This window comes from Momordica charantia (genome assembly GCF_013281855.1).
Source record: "Momordica charantia cultivar OHB3-1 chromosome 5 unlocalized genomic scaffold, Mcharantia_2.0 BLBB01000005.1, whole genome shotgun sequence".
Taxonomy (NCBI): Eukaryota; Viridiplantae; Streptophyta; class Magnoliopsida; order Cucurbitales; family Cucurbitaceae; genus Momordica; species Momordica charantia.
Genome location: NW_028275163.1, coordinates 2,293,822 through 2,309,250, shown reverse-complemented (window position 1 = coordinate 2,309,250; position 15,429 = coordinate 2,293,822). Strand labels below are relative to the sequence as shown.

Below are 15,429 nucleotides of genomic sequence, written 5' to 3'. Positions count from 1 at the left end.
GTCACCACATTATCACAATATACTTGCATTATGTGTGTGTTTTGTGTGCCATTCTCATTATTTTCCATGTACATTTGTTACCTTTGTTTTTTATTTATCCTTGAGCCATATCATCGTCTGCTTTGGGAAGTTACCTGGCATACGAGTTAGGATACTTCGCAATTATGGTTAATTACTTGTCTGTCTTTCAAGAAGTATAGCATGCAATTAAATGGTGATCTCAGAGTAAATTATGGGGAAAGTTTCTTTGAATTAATCGTTTTTATAAAAAGCACTATATTATGAGCATATGCAAGTATATCCCTTGTGATGACGTGATTTTTTTTGATTAATTATTCTCTGTTAATTTATTAGTACTCATCTTACGTTTCGTCGTGCATTCTTTTGATAACCTTTCAAGGGCAAGAGATCAATTAAAAGAAGAAAAAAATTTTGAAGGTTGAAAAGGAAAAAGACTTTTCTCACTCAATTGGGGGTTGAGAGTATTCCGGGCGGCCTTTGTGCCTGTTCTCAAGAAGTGACAATTTGGAAAATCCAATTTTGCTCCATTATGGCCTCTTCTCAGGCAATGTGGATGCTAAGGTGAATCCAACTCATTAATTTGGTGGGTTATTTATGAAAATTGACTTCACTTCAACATGTATCATATTCATGACAAATTATGGTCAAACTTATTTCTCTGTTTATGTTGGGTTTTAATTAGATATATAGCTCTGTTTGAATGACAGGGTTCTTCAAAACATGTATTCCACCTAGTTACTGATTATCTCAACATGAAACCCCAAAGTAGATATACCTTGGATGGATATCGCTATGACCTGCATCGCCTCAAGTATACGGACTATAGCCGTCCTCATCTGTGCCAGTGCCACTTCGTTAAATGAAACTGCTACCAGGTCTCTCTCTCTCTCTCTCTGCACACTGAAATTGACTAACTTGGTTAATAGCATGAAATGGAGCTGGAGAGATCGCACATCATAGTTAAATTTATTTGAAATCGATTTAATTTGTTTGTTCTCACAAGCCTTTATGCATTATAATGCGGTAGAAATAAATACCTTTCTAGCATGCAAAGAATTCTTCTCTCATTCCCTTATTTTGTCCACAATGCTGTTTTTTCCCTCTTTATTTTTTCTTTTTTCTTTCTTTTTGGGTGGGGGTTAGAAAAAATCCTGGTCTCATTCTTCAAATTTCAAAGAAGGAACTTGTTACTCCATTGACAAGGCATATCTCACCCCCCACACATTCTACTCTCTCTCTGATCTCCCGCAAAGAGCTCTAGAAGAAAAGCTCCTAGCTGGATAGTATAATCTCAAAAACAAGACACCCAGTCTTAAAGGGGTCTCGTCTCATCAGAAATTGGGGGAGAAAATAGAGAAAAACTTGAAAGATGATGGTGTTGATGGCTGCAACACAAACGTCTCGGTATAACCATAAATAAAGTTGAATATAGTAATACATTAAGGTAGCTCTGTCATAAAGTTTTTCTAGTCTCCCCTTTGATAAGTTGTATCTCTACTAATCCACAAAGGGAGACACCAACGGTTTGTTTGCAAAGAGTGCTTCTAAGTTGTCAGTTGCCAACTTAACCAATCCCTCCATAGATTCTTTTGTTGTGACAGCAACATGCGGCGACAACACTACATTATCAAGAGTAAAGAGCTGTTCGGGAATTTCAGGCTCATTCTCAAACACATCCAGCCCAACACCCCCAATCTCCCCCTCAATCAAACATTGAATCATCTCCTTCTCGTCGATGATTGCCCCACGACCAACATTGACCATCACTCCATCTTTTCCTAAAGCAAGCATCACCTCCCTGTTGATCATATGACGGGTCTCTTTAGTTAATCCACAACAAATTATGATGGCTTCACAGTTGGTTGCAAGTTCATATACATTGGAATAGTAGGAGTATGAAACTATTGGTTTTTTGGTCCTTGAGTTATATGAGAGTTTGCAACCAAAACCCTCAAGTCTTTTGGCAACTTCAGAGCCTATTTTCCCCAATCCAACGATCCCAATTCGCTTGCCGCTCAACTGCGAAAGACAAAATCTTAAGCATCCAAATTCAACTACACCTCTTACATGAGAGACTAATTAGTTATTTTAGTCCTACGACATGGTGAGGTGGAGATTCGAGCTTCTGGCTAACTAGTTAAAACAAATCAAAAGCATAAAGATGACACATCATTTCGATCTTTCTGCTACCGAGGCAATTGGAAATGAAGAGGAAATTGCAATTAGATAAAAACCAATGCACCTTTAATCCGAGAGGAGGATTCCCTTTGGTAGGCCAAAGCCCTTTCCTCACGAACCGGTCTCCCGCTGACACTTTCCTGAGAACGTCAATGAGTAATCCTACAGCCATATCGGCGACATCTTCAGAGAACAAGTTTCCTGCATAGGCAATGGCGACCCCACAGCGGCGTAATTCTGGCAAGTCCAAGTGATCGACACCGGCGCTGATGGTGACGACGAGTTTCAGCGACGGAAGGCAGTCGAGAATGTTGGAGGACACTGCAAGACGGTCACCGGGGCTGACGAGCAATGCTGGGGCGGATTGGGCATAAGAGGTGAGGAATTGGAGTAGTGGGAGTTTGGAAAACCATGGTTTGAGGAAATGGAATCTGTTTGGGAATTGGGATTCCAGAGATGAGAAATCTGCGGGGGGAGCTAGAACCAAAACTTGAGGAAGCTCGTCGGCCGGTATCTCGACTGCCATTATTGTACTTGCTGGCAGAGGAATCTGTAGTCTCTCTACCTGATGGGAGAAGTAGTAAAAGAAGCGACAAACAGGCTTTATTGAATAAGATGATGAAAGATTTTTTTCTTACCTGTTTGAGTACGATGAAGAAAGATTACGACAAAGGTTTATTTATTTATTTATTCAAATTCATTTACTTTTTGGATAAGGATATATATCTTAATTAGTTGAGGTGTAAGTTCAAGTTGACTAAGATAAAAGCTTATTCTATCTGGATGAGTTAAATCATGAATTTTATAACTTTGCTTTAATAGTTTGAAAATATAACGATTAAGACCCAAATTAAATAATGTCAAAAAAGGAGAAGTTTGACAATTAATACATGAAATATGTCGACATGAGCATAGTTCAACTGGTTTAAGTATATATCTCGATCAAAGGGTATGAGTTTGAAACTTTGAATCTCTATCCCACATGTTGTTGTACTAAAAAAAATACCCGAAATAGAGTATATTTCAAGTAGATAAACTAAAAGTAAAAGTTAATTATCTATCAGTTTTGATGGATTGACTTGGTGGTCAATGAAAATCAATATAAATAATAAAAAGATTTAGAGAAAATGGATTCAAAAGGTAGACTAGCTACTGCTACTAGACAGAAAAGTTCTTATTGAATTTTAAGAGGCGAGGATTTAATTTATGGTTGTATCACGAATACTTCTTTGAAGAAAAAAAACAAACACACACCATCCAACGTAAAGGACATGGACAACACACAGCACCAAAGAAATCCTTCACATCATCCACTACTGTTTAGACTTTGGAGTTTTGGACGCATCAAATAGCTCCACGACATGGAATCCTCCCCCGTGAAATCTGAACCCTACGTGCACCCCACTCGCCTCTACGAGTTTCTAATCAGTGGGTCCCCACCAGGTACTCAAAAAGTCCCCTTTCTAGCCGTCCGATCTTCTCTTGGTGGAGCCCCTCCACCGTCGGATCGCAATAGTGGTGGCTCCGATCACATTCCTCCGGATGGCAGGGTAAATCTGGTCGTCCACCGATCGGAGCTCCGATTCCGTCCGTTGGGTTCGGTTGAAAAACGGCTGATTAAATATATGCCCCACGATTTTCAGTGGCGAGAGATCGGAATCCAGTGCTCGTAAAGCTGCGTTGGACGTGATGTTCCCGCCGGAGCTGGGTCGCAACGGTCGCCGTGGCCGTAGATGGAAGTTCATAATCTTTATTAATATTCTAGCTTCCATCTCAAAACCAATCCAGAATGTTTGAGTTTTTGGCTTTTATACCATATTAATATTCATGGTTTTCATTTCAAAATCAAGTAGCTCGTATCTATTAATATCTATTATAAATCATTGTTAGATCCCCTAACGTGGGATTCTTAACTATCTTTAACATACCAATAGAGTGAGGTGTTGTGATTTTGTTTCACAAAAAAAAAACGGTAGCGGAGATGTTGTCTGATACTTGTATATCTTTTTTCAAGTTTTATTGGAAGGGTTTGGGGAATGTCCTTAGAAATTGTGAGACATTTGGTGTCGACAATTAGAGTTTTTATATTCGTGAATATCGGTCCAGCTTAATTAATAATTTCTAAGATAAGCGATTATCATGGAATTTGAAGTCATTTCCTCTTAATTAACCCTAGTCTCTTTGACCATGATGGTTCTTGGAGTTGAAGCAGTTAGAATAGCAACTTATATCTAGCTTTTCTAATTTACAATATTAGGCAGATTCCTCGTTAATGCAGTATAAGAAAATGGATATTTGGCGACGTATCTTTTGGCGATGACTACTTAACTCAAAGTTATCAATGATAGATGAGGAACATGACATGTGTTGTTTAAAATATTAGGTTATGGAAGATTTAAACATACGACACTCTAGGAGAAGTAGATATATTTTAATCACTGATTAGGCTCGAGTTGGCAGCCAGAGAACTTAGTTAGCGTTCACATATTTGGTCGATGTTATGTTTGTTTACAATTTATATCCTTATTTTTTTAATAATCTTTTTGAATAATTAATGAATAGGTTTCAATTAGGACTGCACGCTGAAATTTTAAAATCAACCAACTCGAGTTGGTTCCGTTGATTTGCACAACATTATATTGGTCGATTTGATATTTCATTAAAATTTAATAAAAACCTAGTTAATTGTTTTGATGGGATCAGTTTCAATTGGTTTAGTTTTCTTTTGATTTTGACTTTTTGAGTTGCAACGTGTAGGATGAGACTTTTGATTTTCTGATTATCGTAATTAACCAATTAAACTATACTCAAGTTAGCTTGGTTTAGTTGATTTTTTATGTGACGGTCCATTCAATTTTCTCTCTTTGATAATTCAAGTTTTTTCTTTCTAGTACAATATGTGGAGTAAACGATCCAACTCATAACCTTTTGATTGGAGATATATGTCAATTACAACGGAGCTATAATTCAGGTTTGTTGCGCTTAAATGTTATATTTTAGATTGAGACAGTTAATTATGATTTAGAAGAACTGTTTGGTAGAATGAGATGAGATGCAATAATGTTGAGAGGTTCTTTCCCCATCTAAAACAAAGTTTTTTTTTTTTTAATAAATATCCAATTAGAAGGTCATGAGTTTGAGTCTCTCATCTCTATTGTACTAAAATAAACCGTTGTCTACCTTTTCAAGCTCCTCTTATTTTTCTTCAAAAAAAAATCTTGTTTTTTCCCTTTTCTTTTTATATCTTATTTCCTCTTGACTATATAAACTTTATGTTTTTAAATAACATTAATTAGTTTAAATTGTTGGTATGTTTAATTAAATTTATAATTAATAAGGCTAATTAGAATTAATGGATAATAATGTATTTAAACTAATAATAATTGATTAAAATATATACTTAATAAATTTTTATTGATAAAATATTTCAATTAATGCAACTCAAAAATTATTAATTTTCATAATTATAATCCACTGCAAACATAATTCATAATTATAATTAACTATTCACTCTTTACTCTAGAGTCAATTAATTTATATTAACTATTTGTTATTACGTTTAATTGATCTAATAATTAGTTATCTATCCTACTTAGATTAGATTCTTAACATTAATCTTATAAACTAGACACAAAAATCATGTATTCTGATGAAATTTTGATAACTCCAATGCAAAATCAAGCATGATAATATATTATTTCAAGCCATATTATTGAAAATATCTCCAACCAACATCCAATAAAATTTTAACCATGTTTAAATAATACACTTTTGATCGATGTATTTCTAAAATTTTAGTATGGTACTTTACTCACTAAATTTCTTGAAATAAATTTAGCTATAAATAACAACTTTATTGTATATAAAGTTTGTGTTAAATTTTTACAAATAGGATTTAAATGGTTATTTTTAAAAATACATGAACTAAAATAGACGTTTTAAAAGTACATTGATCAAAATGGATATATTTACGGGACATAAAATAATATTTAAACCTTTAAACTAAAAGCAACCCTTATATGTCTTTTAATATATACCTTACATGCCTAATTTTATTAATACGATACCCAATCGCATACCTATGGCATTATTATGTTGTATCGTCTAATATGACTTTCATTGTACTTTCTAATCTTCATCTTAATGGTTGCCTACTTTCTAGTCTCCTTTGGACCCTATAAATTTTTTTTTCTTGTCTTTTGGCTTTGAATTATGAAAGCTTTTTAATATCTTCTTCTTTATGGTTCGACTATCATCTTGTGGCCCGTCCTTAGGTTTGGCTATGCTAGATTTGCACCTTAATCATCATAGTATGAATGCACTAAATTATTATATCATTTTAATTAGAATAATCTATTCTTTAAAAAGGTTGTTTAGAGTAATTTGAACTCTACCATTGCCTACCAATCATAATTAATGAAGGCAAAATATGATCCACAAAAGCTAAATTGGATTTGAGGGTTGACAAATTTTATGAATTAAGGCTCTCGTTACTTCACACGGATGAGAGAGAGAATCAATAGACGAGAATCCAAATTTTCATTTCGTTTGATGATATTTACTAACCCTGTTTGGATAAGTAAAAAACAGAATTCGAAATCCTTGTTTTTTGTTTAAATATTTTTTATTCGAAATAAGTCTGATTTGGGAGGATTTTAAATTTAATTGTAACAAATTTTGATTTTGTCCCGGTGAAAAAAACTTATCACTCTAACCTCCTTTATTGGTAAATTGTACATCATCAACCAAATTAGTTTTAAAACTTGATTTGTCAGTAGTTCTTTTTTCTTTTTTTTTATTCTAATAACTATAAACAGACATTTTTTTTTTCATCACATAACAAGTATTTTTTATTGATTTTTATTTTGTTTATGATGTATTTAAGATTCCTTAAATCTTGTTTAGATCTTTATATGTTTATGTTTTTTTGGTATATTTTTCTTTCTTTTTTTCTTTTACTTTTATTTTTTTACTGCAGATCATAAAATAACTATGATAAAAATAAAAAAGAAGCAAATTGTTGCGAATAAATTGAAATAATTTGATTTTAAGAAATTTTTTTAGTATTTGAATTAAAAAATTTGTAAGTTTTTTTTTTAATTTTTAAAATAAATGTGACATTTACAAGTTTTAATTTTTGTTGATTTGATTAAATTATTTATGTTTTCCAAGGTTGAAATTACTAGTTTATATTAAAATATTATATTATTAATAATATAATATTCTACAAAATATTAAGGACATAATAGTAAAATGTTATACATTCTTTTCATTTCTCATAAACGTTCAAACAATAAATTTTAATTTTAATGATTTACATGATTTTTGATTCCAAACGCAATTAAGAATTTGAAATCATTCCCATTATTTAAAATCCTAAAATTTGAAATCATTTCCTACAAATTTCAGATGTCAAACGGAGAATGGTAGGAACAAAATCAATTGACTTTATAATCCGTTTTAGAGTATAATACAATTCCTCCTCTATAATTGTATCAATCTTATTTCTATACTCTGCTTGGTGTGTTCCACACTTTTCCACACTTTTATAATTATTACTTTACAAATTTTATATTTTATCTCTCAGATGAAATGAGTGAGACTTATTATTTTTTAATTAATTATTTTACATTTTTATTATTTCCGTTTTATTTATACTAATAACAATTTTTCTTCTAATAAAATTTTGTACAACTTCTATTACTTTATGTTATTTTATTATAAAATGTTATAAATTTCTATTAAATTTTTTTAATTAATTAATTTTACTTTTTTATTATTAGTTAATATCAATAAATTTTTAAAATTGAATGGATTATTATTAAATATTATAACAATAAAGTTTAATAATACTTTATATTATATTAAATGATGGTTCTAATAAAATATTATTTTAATTGTTATAGTTTTATTTTAATTATTTATGATTTGTTAATATTAAATAAATTGTTATAATAAAAATTTTACTATCAATAAATAGTAATAAAATAAAATAAATTTTATTATTATTTTAATTAAAAAAGATTAGTATAATAATATAATTGTAATTAGTTAAAAATAGAAAAGAGGTATACTAGTAATTATTATGTATGGATCCCAATTCCAATTCCAATTCCATATAGTTTTTTAGACAACATCAAATGATTTTTGATTTCGATTCCAAAATATTTTTAATAAACAATATGAATAAAATTCTCATTTCAATTATGGAAATATCAATTCTTCATATAATGTTTAAAATAAATGTGTTAGATAAGAAACAGTAATTCAGTAATAATAGAAACATTATGGAAAATTTAACCCAACCAAGTCGTTGTTCGATAATTAATGCTAGCTACCACCTTTAATATGTTAGAACATGAAAACCAACCATAAATAAATACAATAATTTACCAGAAAATTTCGGGAGAAAAACTATGGCCCACCAAAAGGAAAAATCTACTATTTCAAAGATATTACAATCACACGTCATTCTCTTCTTTATCTCAACTACCGAAGAAAAAAAAATCCACTTTATACCACTCATAGACTAGAGTTAGAAATACTATTTTTAACTAAAGGTATAAAATTCAGTCATTAGTTACAACTAAGGTTTTAAACGTCGATGTCTCAATTTTATAGATATGTCGACAAAATGGAGTTGTCAATGAATATTTATGAAAAGCTTAAAAAAAATTGAGCATTTCAACATTTCTTAAATAAGTTGAAAATAATTAATATTAATATTATGTCTATATTAGTGATATTTTTTATATATTTAATATTTTGTCTCGTCAAAGCAAACTTAGCTCAACAGTAATTGAAATACATCTTTAATTAAGAGATTGCGGGTGCGTGGACGGATATTTAATATCATGGTCACAACTTACCATATATTTAGACATTCAATTCTTACCTCTAATATTTTGCCAAAAAACTCAAGGCAAGCACCTTGAAATAGGGGTGTTCACGCTTCGGTTTGGAGGCCGAATCGAAACCGAAACGAAATTTAAAAAATTCAAAACCGAACCGAACCGAAATACACAGTAGAACCGAACCATCGGTTCGATTCGATTCAGTTCCAGCAGTTTTGCTTTTGAAAAGAATTGAACAAATATTAAAAAAAAATGAGCAAACTAAAAAAAATAAAAATGATAGCAAGTGGGCTGGTGTCACAACCATACTAGTAGAGAGTAGGTTGTGACGCCTACGTAGTGTGCAAGTGTCAGCGACATGCATACGTCGCCCATCGGGCCTTGTCGAGGGTCGAGAGTGAAGTGTCGTGATGCGACTTAGAAGGATGGTGCATCACATAACACACCATATGGATGTACTCAAGAATGCCTAGAGAAGGCGTATGCAGAATGCAAGGCGAAGGCGATGTCAGTGGTGTTGATGACAAGATCAACGGGGGCCAGTTGGGGCCCTAGGCCACGACCCTAGAAGTCGGGGTTCCGTAGAGAGTTTGGACATGCGGCTTTAGAGTTAGATGCATATAAGTGAGATATGCAAGCACACCAAGTTTCATGTCAATCGGAGTTCAGACGTGCGTTTTATGTTGGCGAGTGACTCCTCGCCACTTTGCACGTACACGCCTGCCAGACCAAGATTGCCTTAGAATGTACCTTAGGGGGAGGCATGGTGTTGGCTGTCCAACACCCCTGGGCCATGTCAGGGCCTAAGTGAGCCAGCCATGGCACATGCGTGTGTCATGGCGAGGGCAAGCGTCTGCGAGGGCAAGCGTCTACAAGATAAGTGTCTTGGGGGACTTCCTTAGAAGATAGAAAACTCGAGGATAGTGTCAGGCGGCACGGGTGTGCCGGCATTGCGCCTCGGTCCATGTGTTGGAGGTTGCACCACGGGGTCCCTATGCAGTACGGTATGCTCAAACAACACGGCACGAGCGCAAGAGTCGTCGTTCCTCGATAGTGTCCGGATGGCTGGAAGTCCGGAAGGTCTCGATCATAAAGACAAGTACATGGGTCGGTTCTCGGTATGCGTGTCCAAGTGAGTAGCGAAGCTCGATGACATCCTAATGCTCGGGGTGGCATCTTAAAGTACCGGTGGGCACCTGGTAAGTGAGACAAAACTAGTATTGGCCCGATAAGCGGCAAGACTCATCTCGGTTGCCAAGTTTAGTCATTCCTTGTCCAGAAGTCGGCAGGAATCATCCCGGCAGTACCCGGTAAGACCGTTTAGCCCGTTATTGACTAGTTTCTCGGCAGGAATGGTCTTAGAGGCGTCTAATGGCCCGATAAGCTAGTTTTGACATAGTTAAGCGGCAGGAATCTCCCGGTTGGCGTTTTAAGCTCGTTATGACCCTGTTATGGGTCAGAACTCATCCCGGTAAGGTCCTAGCTCATCGTAGGAGCGGGACGACCGAGTGGCCGAGACCTAAGATGGTTTAAAACAAGTTGCGACGTCGCGTTTAGAAAATCTTGGCCTAGAGTAGAGGCAAGGTAGAGCTGTGGGGCTTGACCTAGTGTAGAGGCAAGCCGGCTAGAATCGCGATAGAGTTTAAATGCACGTACGGGCGACGTGCATTGCCGAGACAAGTTATAATTCCGCTGCAAGTGAAGCTCGGTCGAGGAAGAAAGAACCTCGCCTAAGGTCTGACGAAGCCACAAAGGGCGCGAAAAGTAGATTGGGACTAGAGTTCCTCTTAAGGCTGGCCATGGTCGAGCTTAGATCATGACGCCGCACGGTTGAAAAATGTACGATCGTGACAGCTGGCATGCACTCAACCACTGCCACCATTGGGCAGTGTACACTGTCAGCCAACCAAACCGAATCGAACTGCCAAACCCCCAAATCAAAAATTCGATTCGATTTCGATCTCGAATTGGTTTTGTCGGTTTGGTCTGTTTCTTCGGTTTCGATGTGCACCCGTGCCTTGAAAGATCTCTCAATCCTCCTATGTAATATTGGAAAAGGGAAAAAATAACTGGGTGGGTCACTGTTTGTACTAGCTACTCACGAATAAATCGATTTTATCTCTGAGTTCAAAAATGGTCATTCGATTTCCTTTATTTAGATCGATGGCCGAAGAACAAAGATGTCCGCCCCTGAATTATCTGTTGGCTCACCACCATGATTTCCCTCAACTTTCTCTCAAACCCCATCTCAATCGCAGCTCTATTACTGCTGATTTCCATTTCTGTAAGCCAGATTATAGCTCGAAAACTGAGGGCCAAGAAGTATCATCCAATTGCAGGAACTGTGTTTCACCAGCTCCTCAATTTCCACCGATTGCATCATTACATGACAGATCTTGCTGGAAAGTATAAAACATACAGGCTTCTCGGCCCCTTCAGGGATGAGGTTTATACTTCCAACCCAGAAAATGTTGAGTATATTCTCAAAACCCACTTCGAGAATTTTGGCAAGGTATGGCATTCGTCTCTTTACCTTCTTTTTTTTTGTGTGTTTTAATAGCTGAAATCACTGGAGACTCTTGAGTTCTTGATCCTGGCTGGAAAATAAAATTGGCAAATATTGAGACTGCATGCTCTTTTTGACTAATTGGAAGGCCTTTTTTGGCTCGCATCATTTAAAATTTTGTTTTCTAGTGCATTTACAATAAAATTTGGGTTTTGCCAAACATAGCTCAACTAGTAGCAAAGACGACCCCAGGGGTCGTTGAACTCAAAAAACAATGAAAACGTGTTTTTCATCCTGTTGAGTGCACAATTGTATCAGAGAAGTTTGAGGATTCATGATAACTGATGAATAGAACTTCAAGGAACAGGGTGGCGTGGATTTTTATTTTGATATGATAATTGACAAGTTTGAGGATACATGATTGATAAGATTTTTATATTACAATTTCTGTTTTATATGTTTAAGGATTCATGATAACTGATTAATGTATTTTAGTTTTCTACATGAGAAAAAGGTGACTGGTTTGCATAAAGCCTGAGCAGAATTTGGCATGGATTTTTATTTTATATGTTGTAGAAGGGCCATGATTTGACTGAATTGCACTATGTTCAGGGGGAATATAACCACAAAATCCTTAAGGATCTTCTTGGTGATGGGATTTTCACAGTTGATGGAGAGAAATGGCGTCAGCAGAGGAAGGTTTCAAGCTACGAGTTCTCTACAAAAGTTCTAAGGGATTATAGCAGTGCCATCTTCAGAAAAACTGCGGTTAAACTAGCTGGTATCGTGTCCGAAGCTGCTATTTCGAACAAAGTCATCGATATTCAAGTAGGTTAAGAGTCCAACTCGACAGTGATTTCGAACATGGTTCCTGGTTGAGACACCAATAGATTCATTCCGTTACTTCTTTGCAGGGTCTACTTATGAAATCAGCTCTAGATTCAATACTTCAAGTGTCATTTGGAATTGATATAGAAGATAGCATTCAAGGATCAGACGAAGAAATCACGAAATTTTCCACTGCTTTCGACACATCAAGTTCAATGACACTTTGGCGATATGTTGATGTATTCTGGCCAATCAAGAAGGCTCTGAATATTGGGTCAGAAGGTACCTTAAAAAAAAACATGAGCATTGTTGATGAGTACATATATAAGCTCATCCACAACGCACTCGGACAGAGGGACAAGTTGGGCAACAACACTGCTGTAAGTGAACTTGTACTTTTGCTGTTATCTTTCTTGAGAATACAACGTCACGAATACGTCGTGGAGTAGAAATGCTTTAATTACTAAGTTATGGTTAGTTGGTCGAGAAAAGATAATGTAGTGAATTTATCTGTTATCTTGTTATATATGAAGCCTAACATTATCCTTATATGGGAATTTAGGTGAGAAAAGAAAACATCGTGTCGAGGTTTTTGCAAGCGGAAAACTCTGATGCAACATTTTTAAGAGATATTATTCTTAGTTTTGTCATAGCTGGAAAGGACACGACAGCTATTACTCTTGCTTGGTTCGTTTACATGCTTTGCAAGCATCCTGAAGTGCAGGAAAGAGTAGCTAGAGAGATCAAGGACGTGACGAATGTCGAAGACAGTACGACTTCTGCCGAGTTTGCAGGAAGCTTGACTGAAGAAGCTCTGGAGAAGATGCAGTTTCTCACTGCAGCTATAAATGAAACTCTTAGACTCTATCCTCCTGTTCCAGTGGTACGGTATTTCCTCTTGAAATCTCAACACATTCATTGCTTCCTTCAAATAACTCTCATATAATTTCAACTCACTAAAAGTGCTTTTTAAGTAAATAAGATTTTTCTATAAGCATTGTTTTGTATTGGGAGATATACTAAGTATTTCTAGTGAGTTGGGGATGAATTTTTAGAAAGTATGTTTAAGTAAAGCACCCAACTTTGGGAAGAAATAGTGCTTTCTAGATGGTTTTAGAATTTCAAAATCATTTTTCACTGTGTAATCAAGCACCATAGTAATTTCTCAAAGTACTTTTAATGGGCTAAAAAACATACTTTACCCTCTCAAAAGTTAATCAAAATTAACTTGTGTCATTCGTCAAAGCGAGCACGACACTCTTCAGTGGTAATTGACATATATGTCCAACCAAGAGATTGTAAGTTCGATTCCCTACTCCATATGTTGTACTAAAATATATATATATATATATATATATATATATATATATTAAATCACTTTTGATTACCTAACCGTGAATGATATGTAGGACGCAAAGATTTGCTTGTCTGATGATACACTGCCGGATGGATTCAGTGTGAGAAAAGGAGATATGGTGGCATACCAACCATATGCAATGGGTAGGATGAAATTTATATGGGGCGAGGATGCCGACCAATTCCGACCTGACAGGTGGCTCAACGGAGATGGAATTTTGCAGCCTCAGAGCCCTTTCAAATTTACCGCCTTTCAGGTATGCAGCCTACCCATTTCGGCCAACTCTCCCTCATCTTTCTTTGGTAGGGTGGGATGTATTTCCATGGTGCTCGCACGTGTTTGGTCTAAATCTTCATACCCATTTCATTTTCATATTTTGATTTGGTTTATAACCTTTCAAATGACAGTAGCAAATTAATGACCACGACTAAAATTGTTTCTTATTCAAAATTCATGGACTAAAATAGATCATTTCAGAGCTCGAAGGGTAACAAAATTAGTTTTAAATCTAGATATTCTCTATACATATATAAATAAAATCTTTTTTCCTTTTTTTTTTCTTTTTTTCCTTCTGAATGAATCTGATGGGTTTACTCACATTACAGGCAGGGCCACGCATTTGTTTGGGAAAAGAGTTCGCATACAGGCAGATGAAGATCCTGTCATCTATATCATTGAGATTTTTTATTTTCAAAATGAGTGATGATAACAAAATTGTTATGTATAAACCAATGATCAATCTTCTCATAGATGGAGGCCTTCAAGTTTATGCTATTCCTAGACCTCCATACTAGTTCACTTCACTACCATATTTTATCAATACATCTCTCCTTAAAAGAATACCCCATGCTTGTAATTGCATTTAAAGAATAATAATAACAATCAAGTAATTGCTATTTTTAATTTACTTTTACTATTGTTATAGTTTCAAAAATGTTTAATAAAATAAGGCCAATTTATCTGAGAGACGACAATTCTTTTTTGCTGTTCTTTCACTTGGCAATTTATGTCTAATTGTTTACCTTCAATTATTATTATTTTCTTTATAAAGTTGGTACCATTCCTGCCTCCATGAGTACCTCCCTGCTACTCATGAGTCTGTCTTTCTGTGGGATGGGGTTGGGGACCATCCAAAACGGCATGGAGAATCCTCGTTTAGATTCCATGCAAGGCAGGGATAGGGGACATTGGAAAATTTCCCGTCTCGCCACATTTTTTTAAATATATATATTTATATATATATACTAAATATGAATATACATTTTTTTTCCATACGGGAATGTGTGTGAGAAATGATTAAACTATGTGAATAATGTTTTATCTTGAGAAATTAAGCAATTAAAAAGAAAATTAAAAAAATTGAGAAATAGTTTTAAAAATAAAGGAAAAAAAGGAATGTATCCCTGTGAAATTTCTTGGAAAATTTTGCGGGATTGGAAAATTAATGGGAGGTAGAGATGAGGATCCCGCCCCGTGAACATCCCTACCTCCAATAACAACAACATTCCCAATTTAGATTTACTTAAAAAATGTGACTTTATTTTCTCTCCAAAGCCAAAATTGATTGAGAATATAATTGCACCTTGCTTTAGGAGAAATAGCAATGTCCCATATACACTTTCGGTCCATTAATCATTTGCCTAACCTGTAAGAGTTATTACAACAATATACCTTTTATCCAATAA

At 34.9% G+C, this 15,429-nt stretch overlaps 2 protein-coding genes across 3 annotated transcripts; one reads left to right on the top strand and one right to left on the bottom strand.

The window, feature by feature from the left end:
- Positions 1–659: 659 nt before the first annotated feature.
- LOC111016079 (glyoxylate/hydroxypyruvate reductase HPR3) lies at positions 660–2,824 on the bottom strand. 2 transcript variants are annotated; one of them, XR_015790683.1, is made up of 2 exons: positions 2,264–2,405; positions 660–921 (listed from the first exon to the last, which is right to left on the bottom strand). XR_015790683.1 is itself a non-coding variant. In XM_022291356.2 (2 exons), the coding sequence occupies exons 1-2, from the start codon at positions 2,723–2,725 to the stop codon at positions 1,519–1,521; spliced, it is 984 nt and encodes a 327-aa protein (XP_022147048.1). In that variant the 5' UTR covers positions 2,726–2,824; the 3' UTR covers positions 1,392–1,518. The 2 variants fall into 2 exon arrangements, 1 of the variants encoding a protein (XP_022147048.1); XM_022291356.2 differs by lacking the exon at positions 660–921 and adding an exon at positions 1,392–2,040 and having other exon boundaries at positions 2,264–2,824.
- An 8,302-nt stretch (positions 2,825–11,126) lies between these two features.
- On the top strand, positions 11,127–14,651 carry LOC111016106 (cytochrome P450 704C1). Its single transcript, XM_022291389.2, has 6 exons — positions 11,127–11,565; positions 12,172–12,387; positions 12,474–12,767; positions 12,950–13,270; positions 13,797–14,000; positions 14,350–14,651. The coding sequence occupies exons 1-6, from the start codon at positions 11,269–11,271 to the stop codon at positions 14,536–14,538; spliced, it is 1,521 nt and encodes a 506-aa protein (XP_022147081.1). The 5' UTR covers positions 11,127–11,268; the 3' UTR covers positions 14,539–14,651.
- The last annotated feature ends 778 nt before the right edge of the window (positions 14,652–15,429 follow it).

Bases quoted from the DNA above. Each gene is read 5' to 3' on its own strand.
- LOC111016106 (XM_022291389.2), top strand. From the start codon at position 11,269: ATGATTTCCCTCAACTTTCTCTCAAACCCCATCTCAATCGCAGCTCTA. The intron at 13,271-13,796 runs GTACGGTATTTC...AATGATATGTAG, and splicing joins TCTATCCTCCTGTTCCAGTG to GACGCAAAGATTTGCTTGTC. The intron at 14,001-14,349 runs GTATGCAGCCTA...CTCACATTACAG, and splicing joins TCAAATTTACCGCCTTTCAG to GCAGGGCCACGCATTTGTTT.
- LOC111016079 (XM_022291356.2), bottom strand. From the start codon at position 2,725: ATGGCAGTCGAGATACCGGCCGACGAGCTTCCTCAAGTTTTGGTTCTA. The intron at 2,041-2,263 runs GTGCATTGGTTT...TGTCTTTCGCAG, and splicing joins ATCCTCCTCTCGGATTAAAG to TTGAGCGGCAAGCGAATTGG.